This window comes from Daktulosphaira vitifoliae, unplaced genomic scaffold (genome assembly GCF_025091365.1).
Source record: "Daktulosphaira vitifoliae isolate Bord-2020 unplaced genomic scaffold, ASM2509136v1 Scaffold_5, whole genome shotgun sequence".
Taxonomy (NCBI): domain Eukaryota; kingdom Metazoa; phylum Arthropoda; class Insecta; order Hemiptera; family Phylloxeridae; genus Daktulosphaira; species Daktulosphaira vitifoliae.
The window spans coordinates 27,074,178-27,085,346 of record NW_026099576.1 but is presented as its reverse complement, the minus strand read 5'-3'; the positions used below and the strand labels follow the sequence as shown (position 1 = coordinate 27,085,346).

Below are 11,169 nucleotides of genomic sequence, written 5' to 3'. Positions count from 1 at the left end.
AATATATATCTTGTTGGCCAACTGAGGTAACTTAAGAGACACAAGCCATCCTCTTTTCTCCCTTTAGTTACATCTTTGGATGATATTGGTATCTTGTTATATAATACTTATGTATTATATATACATATTCCTAAATCTTTAATAAGTAAACAGCCATTTTCTCTAATTAGTATCAATTTTAATTAACCTAATTCAATTAAGCTAAGTAAGTCAAGGACAGTAAAAAAAACCGTGTTGCTATTATTTGCAGGCCTATTGAGTTAAAGTTTTTTTAGTTTTATCAGCGCAATTATAACTTATTATTGTCCTGTGAAACCTAAAATCCTAAAAAGTTTTTTTATTATAGTTAGAATATATTTCTATATTATCAACAATAATAGTCAGTTTCTAACTTACAAGGAGAAATCATAATGATGGGATCGCCGATTTTCAAAAAAATTATATAAATCTAATCTAAATTGAATATAAAATTGTATTTACTTTGAATTTTAATAAACACGAAAAATTACTTAACAGACAAATAACCATTTGAACTACCTTAAATAGTCTTTTTTATCCTAATTTAATCGAAGCAACCTGTGGGTCAATGGGTCACGTACGAGTTCAAAACGCTAGAAGTACTGGGTTTGAATCCCGCGTAGCGGTTTAATTTTTTGCATTTTTTTAATATATTTATAAAACATTTTAAAAATATTGTCACAATATATTTTTTATAATATTTTAGAAATATACCTTTAAAATATTGTGAGAATGTAATATTCGCTGCCAAAGTATATTCTGAGAACATTGTGAGAATATTTCAATATATTCTGGTTATATTCTAGAAATATTTTAATATCAAAAATAAATATTCTAGGAATATTCTAGAAATATTTCATTGCTATGTGGGAAGTGACAATAATTATATCATTTGATAATTGACATCAACTTGTTTTGTGTTGAAATTATTATTACATAAATCCTGTCTTTGGCATTAAGGATAACATAAATATTCAGGTAACACTATTTGAACTCAACCTGCATGCTTTATTTTACAACGATAGACCCTCGATCCATACGTCCGAGTGAAGAGTCAGATCCCGCGTATTTCCCCTTTCATTTCAATCCTAAATCCTCCCCTTTCTCTTTTTCGTATTTTTTTGTTTTACAACACGTCACTATTATTTATACGGAACAACACTAAAATACCCTGTTCATGTACTCAACAATGCTATCTTTTTAGTATTTATTAATATATTCTTTTTTCATTTCAAATAGTCACCACTTCTATGCATAGAAATGGTACATTTTAACTTGTTTCATTATACATTATATTCTTACAAGGACATGATCCATTTCGAACAAAAACTTAGATAAATATTTAAGAGAAATAGTCAAAAAACTCACACTGTTTGGCTACATTGTAATGTATGCGGCTCGGTCATAAATCAATTAATAATTACTTTTAAAATCCTTCCTCACCAAAAGAAAATCTATATATTATTTTTGACATCTTTGTTATTCTACTATTAATAGTTAAATGCATTGTATTAATCTTACTTGTGAAAAAAATATGTTAATGTTTTATATGTAAATGTCAAAATAATTTATGTTCTATTCATCTGTACTGATCTCTGTGTTTCATGCTTATTCATCAATAAACAATTATACTAAAAATTCGACACAGACGATTTTTGGGGGTAAAAATAAATTATAAAAAGCCAGAGCAAACTCTTGCTCCGGGCTGTTCATTTCGTGCTCCGTATTAAGCTATGCAAACGTCGTGATCGTCATTGTCGAAGTTTTTATATGTTAATTTGTGAACTAAAAATTTGAACTTGAATTATTTTATTTATCATTTTTACCAATATCATCACTAAGGAACCAGAGAATTTACCAGGTAAGATTTTTTTAAATCCATAAGGAAATTTACATTGTTATTTTATGACCCTTGAATTACACCCCGAATCAAAAATAACTCTCACCCACATTTTTTAACAACAATAAAATAATTATTCTGACTTTTTTCTTTTAATATTTTTTTTATATTTTTTATTAAATTTTTGAGTTACGACATGTCACTTAATGAAAATGAAAATTTAGCTAGTTCAAATTTTAAAGTTATTTTTTTCGACTTCAAAGAAACAAAAAAAATTAAATATGTTTAACTTTATATGCCATGTCAATTAGATTAATATAATATTTATGAAAATCAGTGTAATCCCCTTAAAATAAAATAAAATACAAAACCAAAAATTTTAACACAAAAATAGCATATTTTTGAATACAGTAGCTATTTTCACCATGAAGACAAAATAAATTCCGAATTTTTTTTTTATTATATTAAAGTATATTACATAAGCTTTAATTTAAGATATATATATAAAAGTGTCAATATTTCCGGAACACTTTCAAAAATTAAGTTTAAAAAGTTAATTTATTGTGAAAAAGTTGTCATTTTGAATCCCCCCTTGTGGGTTGGTAAAGGATTAAAGTTTATAAAAAAAATATACCAAATGATAGGTAAAGACATCAAACATCTATAAAAAAAAATTATATTGATTTGTTCATTTTTGAAAAGTTATGGCAGTTTTAAGTAAAATAAATTGAAAAAATTTCGAAAATTAGCGATTTTTAAATTTGTAATTTTTTTGGAGATTTACCCCATTTACGGGGAACAAGGGAAATTTTTTTCAATTTTTGAGGGTAATGTCTTCGACTAGATACGATTTGTGATCTTTTGACGTATCTTTGAAAGAAATCCGTTCGGTAAGAGCTGAGAAAAAGTGGGTAACAGACACACACAAAAAAAAAAACACATCATAGTAAAATTAATACCTTCTCAGCTTTGCATCGAAGCTAAAAAGTAACGAAAAATGTTGGCTGGATCAAAAATTATTAAATTTGCCAAATACACAGTGGATTACTCTGTATATGTATTTTTTCTAAAACTCCATCATTATGAATTTTATATTATATTTTTGGTTTCAACGTAATTTTATTGCACAAATAGAAGAATTACAAGAAAATATAAATTCAATTCATAACTTTTTATATTTAATTAATAGGTGAATTTAGTTTATCTATTCTTTTCAGAATTTAGTTGGAATATTCTTAAAATAGTATAATCAGCAGGTCCCATATTAATTTTTACATGTTTAAAATAACTCTCCAATTGACTAGTAAATAACAACAATTGGTTATCTGTTGATTTATATTTATTAAGGCTTTTAAAATCAATTGTTGGAACTTTAAAAGTTATTGCTAGTTTATTGAAACAGCCCATGACATCTTTGGTGTACATCAATAAATGATTAAAATTCATTATTGTATCGTTTTTCATATAATTTATAAAATTTTGGAATGACGAATGAAAAACTTCATTTGAAAATACACCTATTTCATTTAATATGTTTAATGGAATTTTAAACAAGTTCAAAAAATGTTCTCTCTGAGTAATTATACTCTCCATATCTTTTGTAAAGTAATCAAGAAGATAAATACAGTGGCGAGTCAAAAAATAATAAGTCACCAATAACAAATTTCTCTTTATAGCGTCAGTATATAATAACAATATAAAATAATTCTTTTTCCAGTTTTGGCACACTCTATAATATACATCTTCTAAATGAGTTTTACTGTAAGTTGGAAACATTTGTGTGGGAGGTATGAATGTCTTGAAACCTTCCTCGTTATCCCAAAAAAAACTATAAATATTTGATACATCTTCATATTTATAAATTTTGTTTAACGTCTGTGGATAATTGGGGAACAAATTTATTTGTTGTGAAATTTCGCATATCATATCAAGATATGAATTATTCTGATATAGGCTATAGACATATTGTAAATGATTATGTTTAACGCAATCTTCACAAATTTCAATAATTGTAGGTGTGATATAATTGAATTTGATTTCATGAGGAAATATTTTTTTGTCAATTAATGCATCTATTGTAATTGATGTTAACCAAATGCCTTTTGTAGCATGGCCAAATGTATAGTAGTATATCGATATCATTCGATGCAAAATATTCTTGAATATATCTAGTTCATCAAAGTTAATTGTAATTCTATTTACGATGAGAAATTGCATGTGGTACATTATATAAAGTGAAAGTTCTGTGTACTTACATTCCAATTTCCACATTTTTTGTTTAATTTTCTGGTCATTCCAAATCAAAAATTTTTCATTAGTTTCATTACTTTTAAGAAGATTTTGTAGCTCATCATCCGTAAATAATAAATTTTCTGGTCCAGGTATATCATTTAACAAGTTTATGAATTTGGCATTGCGTTTTTGTTGCTATAAAATAATAATATATGTATACATTTATTCGTAATTTATAAATTTAAACTATATTATAATATTCTGTATAATACATATTCCTTTTATTCAAAATTTTGTGAGAGAGAATTTAATGATAATCGCCTTCAAATCATTAAGACAGTAAAAGATATTCTTTTGCAAAATGTTTAGAATAAAAATCATTTAAACATTTACAGACCACTTAATATTAATGAAAATTACTAAAATATCAATGAAATGAATGAGACTAACTTCTAACTTAGAAGAATAAGGGCCCAATTTAAAAATTCGAACCTAAAATGAATAAACTTGAAGGTATTTATTAAAACGACGATTCTAAATTAATAAAAATAATATTTTTAATATACATTTTTTTGACTTCTGAAAAAAAGTTGAAAACTTGATTAGGGCCCTTGTTCTTATTAGTGCCTCAATTTTGATATGCTATAATACATACATTAACGACGTAGCTATTGGGCCCTCTAGCTACGCCACTGATGAATTTCGAGAAGGGACTGCATACTTTCCCCAAAATTCATGTGTCGACTAAAATTCTCTACAATTATAGGATTTGTTTTTTTTATCAAACATATTACTTTAATAAATTGTAAAATGTAATGATCAACACATTTGATAAATTAAAAAAATCACTTAAGATATTTTATTTTAAATTATTAAAATGAAGGAATAAAAATATGTTATCTTTTCTTCTAGACTAGCTCTTTACGATGCATTGTTTTAATAGGACGGTAACATTTTACTGTCATGACCGTTTCAATATTATACATGCAGTAACCTAGAAATGCATTTTATAATAATTGAGCTTATATCTATTTATTATATTATTAGTGTTATAAAATTTCGAGAAATTAGTACTAAGGAAATAACTTTAAAATAAATTTTATTTTGTTTGAAGACACTAGTTGTTTAAAAAGTTAATCATCATCATTTAATTTGAAGCATTTTACGGACATTTTAATAGAACCAATTGAGTCTTATAAGTTATATAAGTCTTTGTGCAAACACTCTCGATGGTAGTACACTGTTATATTCTAAGAATAGCTTTAAAATAGTAGGAAAATTGTGTAATGATTCTTGTTTTTCACAATTCAAATAATTTTCCTATTTATATTCATTATAACTTTTTTTTTTTTTTTTACTGGTACCAAAAAAATATATCTTATCTGGAGTTAAATACTTCAGATAAGATATATTATAATGTAAGTTAAATACATTCATTGCTAAGGAATGCTAGTGTACATTCTGTTTCAGAACTTAACTTTTGCACTGATTTTTCAAAGATTGCTTTTAATCATTTCTGCTACAGTTTTTTCAAAACCTTGTAACCAATTTAATTTAAATCTAGGCAACAAGTAAACTGTCGAAATAAACTCTATTTTTTACGCATGCTCAACTATCTTTTTCACTGATTATTTTATGGATTTTATTGAACCATTAAAATAAATTAATTGTTTTTTCTATAATTCAGTCAATTTAATCGTAAAGTGTTAGAAGGAAATAACCCATATACATTTTTTCCCCAATTTTCAAAAATCTAAAATATCAAGGTTCTAATGTATCGCAATATTTACAAAGAAAAGTTATTTTATGAGATGTGAATCATGATAATTCAAAATATTATAAAACCTTATTCATTTTGTCAATAACATCAATACACTTATAAGTGTTTTGATTTGAAGAAAACACGTCATTACATACAATACCATCTGGTTTGATTAGGTTTTTTTAATATATTATATTAAAAAACTATTATAGACTGTTTTTGTTTACTCCGTAATATTGAACATTTTAAAAATAAAAACCATTAGTTTTTTAAGCGTTATATGCAGATTTTAAAGTACAATAATTATTTAACTATTTTACTGGCATTTTATTTTGCATATTCGTAATCAGAGTAAAAAAAACAAATTTTTAAAGATTTAAAAAACAAAAATTAAAAAAAAATTGATAACGTCTGGAAGCTAAACTAAATTTGTTTCAAAAAAGTATACTGTAAAATGTATTCAAAAATTTTCAGGTTAAATTTATCGAGAAAACATAGTTAGGCCATACATACATTGATTTATATTAGTAAAATATTCAAATGAATTAAATCTGCTTACCCTGTTTAATGGCAATTGACAGTTTAACTGATACAAAAAAGCGAAGAAATAAACGACGTGGAATATTATTTTACGTACCATTATAGCAAAAGTAACTACATACGATTAACGATCTATTATAGAAGTGTTTATCTGCGGAGTTTAAATAATATATATTTTACTTAATATATTTGATTTATATTTGTGAATCAAACTAAAATTATTTTATAAAAATTTAAATACTCACACAATAGATATTTTTCACCGATGCAGATGTAAACACATACGTTTTTTACGCCAGTTATTCATTATGGCAAGTAAAGTTAAAATTTGTTTTATTATTAATAGACACAAAAAAAAGCACATTAATATTTTTCATGTTAAAGATAAATCATTAGAGATGTATAATATTTATGTTAATACCATTGTTATAAATAGTATACTAATGTAGTATAATAAAAATATCGTACTTTTTCGTAATACTTTTTGTATTAAATGCAAATACTTTTCATATTACTTTAAACGCAAATTTTATATTTAAATATATTATTCTTAAAGTATTTTTCATATAATAGTTTAATAGTTTCAAAATGATTTATTTATCATTATTGTGTGGCTTAAAATAATTATTAAAGTTTCTATATGTTTACACAATAATGTCTTTCCTCCAATTTTTAATTTAACAGAGTCCTCATACACCAAATTAAAAACTAGCCATTGATTTTTTTCCTAGGATTCAATGTTTTGTACTGCTATTAAAACGGCATACGTAAAAATACAAATAACAGTATTATTTTCCTGTAAATAAACAAGAAAATATCCATGTAACAGTAATTAAAATCACTATAGTAAAACTATTAAATACAAATTTTGTTTGTTGGTAGTTATTAATAACTTTACAGCAATTCAAAAATATTTTTAGTGTAAATGAGAAAAGAAAATATGGTCATTATTGAGTGTTTTCTTTTCGTCGTTTTAATTCCATCGTTAATATTGTTTAATGTTCTTAGTCATTTTTTTTTTGTATAAATGACACGCTGTACAGTGCCGCGCTGGTTTTTATTATCGTTATGTAGTATTAGTGTTTCAAATCGTTAACTTAGTGAAAAAAACCGACGCGCATGCCACTATGTAAGCGACCAAAAATAAAATTTTGAAATTCATTTATAATTATGTTTTCTGTAGTTATTGATACATATATATTTAATTAAAACATACAGTCCATATCGAGCCCGAAACAAATATGATTATAATTAATTAGATATATAAACAAAATATATTTTATTTAGAGATATTTAGGTTTTTTTTTCTAACTGTTTTTGTCTAAACAAAATTGTTTTAATAGTTAGGTATTAAAATTTTATTGGGATTTAGACGCCTACAAAGTTAGAAATTTTATAAAAGGACACGTATATAGGTGCATTATTTCTGTTATTTCTTTTAATTTTTTTAGTTAAATATCTGCTTTATATACCATAAAAATTTGAAGTTTGAAAAAAAGTGTAACATGTAAAATTTTGCATTAGAAAGTTGTTCACAAACCACATTTTTTAAATTGTTTTATATATTATTGAATATGTAATATATTACAATACAATATAATTATTATATATGTTGTAATTATTCAATTCATTATTTTAGTTGCAAAATAAAAAATTAATTAATGAAATTATTATGATAATATTGTAAAATATTTTAGTCACTAGCGTGGAAAATTTGTAAAAAAATAAACATATTTTTTCAATAATATTCATTAATTTCAAATTAAAGTTTCCATTATTATAACGATTGTATTATTAAATAAACTAGATATAAATAATAATTGCTTAGGAAGAGAATTTTGCAGTACAATTTTTTTAAAAATTAAAAACCAAGGTAAACTACATTTTTATTTAATTTTTATGTTTTTCTTTTTATAATTAAAAATATTTAAATTTTTGTTACTTAAAAAAAAAAATGGTAGCAATGGGGTCATGGCATAGTTGGAACATAATTATAAATGAATTTCGAAATTTTATTTTTGGTCGCTTACATAGCTATTTTGGTGTGCGCGTTACATTTTTTATTAAATCTCAAGAAAATTATTTTAAATATTTGAAGTTTAGTTGAGTTCAAAAACGTCAAATTTCACAAAAACGCTATTTTTAGAAAGTCATTAAAGTTTAGATTTTCACATAAATTTTCTTTTTTTATGTCAACTTTAAGTTATAATAAGATTAAGTCTAAAATTTTAATCCAATTAATTCAATATTGAATAATCTATGTGTTTTTTAACATTCTGGCTATTTTTAACAATATTTTATATTGAAATAGCCATAAAAATGGGAAGGTCATAAAAAAAATTATTTTAATCTAAATATTACATAAAGAATAATCTCTGAAAATTTAAGAAAAAAACGAGATGGTCAATTGCCGTTAAAATAGTTGTAGCTTCAGCGGGATATATTAAAGATTTATTTGGTAATTTATAGATTTAATTTGATTTGTTTTTACTAGAGCATTTCCAACTCCTGTTTCGTCTTTTGAAGCGTTTATATATACATAAATTATGTGTATAATTTTTATATAGATTAAGTTAATCGAAGTCACCCGGTTGATATTGGAAAAACAAGATCTATAATGTTGTCGAATTGGTAGGGAGCGTTGAGACGTAGGCCTTTTTATTGTATGTTAGTTGTAAATCGGATGTCGAATGGTAATGTCCAGCGTACTTAAATATTTTATTCGTATATCAAATATACAAATTAATTAAAACATACTAAAAAAATAAAATAAATGATCAGTTTTACATCCTTCTGATGATGATATCAAAATTTCATATTTTACTTATAGAGTTCTTAGTTTCACCACTAAATGCAATAAAACTATATTTGTGTCGTTTAGCAACGTTTTTTGGGTCAAAATTGTCTGGGTTGTACTTTAGAATGTTAAGTTTGACTTAAGTATATTGCGATACTTGTCATGGTACGTTTTAATTAATTGTAACACTCGCGCGTGTGATACTATTGCTGATATGAATTGATGCTTATGCCATATATTTTCTATGTTAGATGTTACAATTTCAGCTATAGAGACTACATTTGGCTCTAAAATTAAGTGGCCTATAGTTATTTTTTGTAATCTAGTGTCTGCAATAATTATTAGTTACTAGACCGACATAAATCGTTTGCTGCGTCTCTGGATATGTTTATCTTTTATTTCTTTCATAGCCTTCTGAATTTAATGTATTCGTCTTTCAACGGTAGTCGTAACTGTATTAATCTACTGTTATCAGTACTATTGTCCTAATTATCTCACGTCTATACTGTGCCATGACTCTACTGTGCTACCGTTTTTTTTATTTCGTTTTATTAAAAATTAAAAAATATTTTTACTGGGCATTTCCCTAAACTCCGATCATTCAATTATTATTTTTAACAGTCCTACCTAATAACCCATTAGTATATTTTATGTTTATTTACGCGTATAAAAGTCAACATTTTAAAACTTAATTAGCGCTAACTAATTTAATTTCCTTTTATTTAATCATAACGTAAAATAATGTAATACGCGGGCTTAGGTAATTTAATCGTAGTTTGTGTTGCTACCTATACAAATTTTTTACTATTAATACCATCCTGATCTATTTTATTTTCAGTTACAACAGTAGATTGTGCGTTATGGATGCTTAATCATTTCAACTAAGTGCAGTCTGATTAAAACGTTGACTTATATAATGATGCACAAAAATTAATATTCATGAAATTTATTAATTCTATTTTGTTTATAATTTAGAAAATATTTTTCCATTTAGGAAAATTGTCGAGTTCCATTAAAGTGTTAAATCTTCTAACGAGATAGCCTATTTTTACAATATTAAATAAAAAAGCAATAGAAATAATAATGTTTATTTAAAAATTCAATTTATTTGGTACTAAAGACTATTTTATTATTTTAGTACATTTTCTCCAATGAAATAGTTAACAACAATGAGCATTGTTATATTATTAAACAATAAATGTAGTTTTAAAATTATAGTATGCTAATATACATTGTTATAAGTTATAATTATTATTACAATATAAATTAAATTATTTGACATCCCCTCCAATAATATATACTACTCTTAGGTCTTTCCTAATTTAGAAGGTTGAATCCAGCATATTTTGTTGCATGTATATATATATATATAAATAAATTCCTATTTTTTGTTGTTTTTTAGTGAAATAATTCAAGCTAAGTTTTATTCGTTACAAAATTATATTTGACTATATACATTTATAATAAATTACATTGAATTTTTAAAGGTGAATTAAGAAATTTATATATTTTGTTACTAATTTTCCAATAACTCGTTATTTGATTAATTTTATATGTTTAAGTTATTCTAACGTATTATGATTCATTTTAATCAAAACCATTAAATTAGTAATAGCAGGTATCTTTTTTTAATTCTGTAACAATTATAATTTTAATTTATTTTATGGAAGAAAGAACAATTTTTCACAGTGTCACCTACTATTTCATATCATACATTAATTAATTATTCCTAAAGTATGTATAAAATATCAAATATGAGTTATCGATAAATCAGTGACGATTTGTTTCAAGTTTCTTACGTTGTAAAATATTAAATAAATATTCAGTTTTGTTTTAGTTTGCTCGATTAGTCTGAAAAGTGTAGCTGTTCGTATACACTTCTCCAACGTATTCAAATACAATGGGTGTATTATGGCAAACAAAAGCCGAGTTAGTTGGTTATGGTGTTATAATATTTTTAGTAATTATTTGGTGTCGCAT

The 11,169-nt window shown here is 24.5% G+C and overlaps 1 protein-coding gene across 4 annotated transcripts; it reads right to left on the bottom strand.

Annotated features, from left to right (window-relative positions):
* Positions 1 to 2,364: 2,364 nt before the first annotated feature.
* On the bottom strand, positions 2,365 to 6,768 carry LOC126907749 (uncharacterized). 4 transcript variants are annotated; one of them, XM_050689334.1, is made up of 4 exons: positions 6,638 to 6,766; positions 6,412 to 6,543; positions 4,114 to 4,285; positions 2,370 to 4,026 (listed from the first exon to the last, which is right to left on the bottom strand). In XM_050689334.1, exons 2-4 carry the CDS (start codon positions 6,490 to 6,492, stop codon positions 3,059 to 3,061), a joined length of 1,221 nt encoding a protein of 406 aa, XP_050545291.1. In that variant the 5' UTR covers positions 6,493 to 6,543; positions 6,638 to 6,766; the 3' UTR covers positions 2,370 to 3,058. The 4 variants fall into 4 exon arrangements, with proteins under 4 accessions (XP_050545292.1, XP_050545290.1, XP_050545291.1 ...); XM_050689333.1 differs by having other exon boundaries at positions 2,367 to 4,285; positions 6,490 to 6,543; positions 6,638 to 6,768; XM_050689332.1 differs by having other exon boundaries at positions 2,376 to 4,285; positions 6,638 to 6,765.
* Between the last annotated feature and the right edge of the window lie 4,401 nt (positions 6,769 to 11,169).

Bases quoted from the DNA above. Each gene is read 5' to 3' on its own strand.
- LOC126907749 (XM_050689332.1), bottom strand. From the start codon at position 6,492: ATGGTACGTAAAATAATATTCCACGTCGTTTATTTCTTCGCTTTTTTG. The intron at 4,286-6,411 runs GTAAGCAGATTT...ATTATTTTATAG, and splicing joins GTCAATTGCCATTAAACAGG to CAACAAAAACGCAATGCCAA.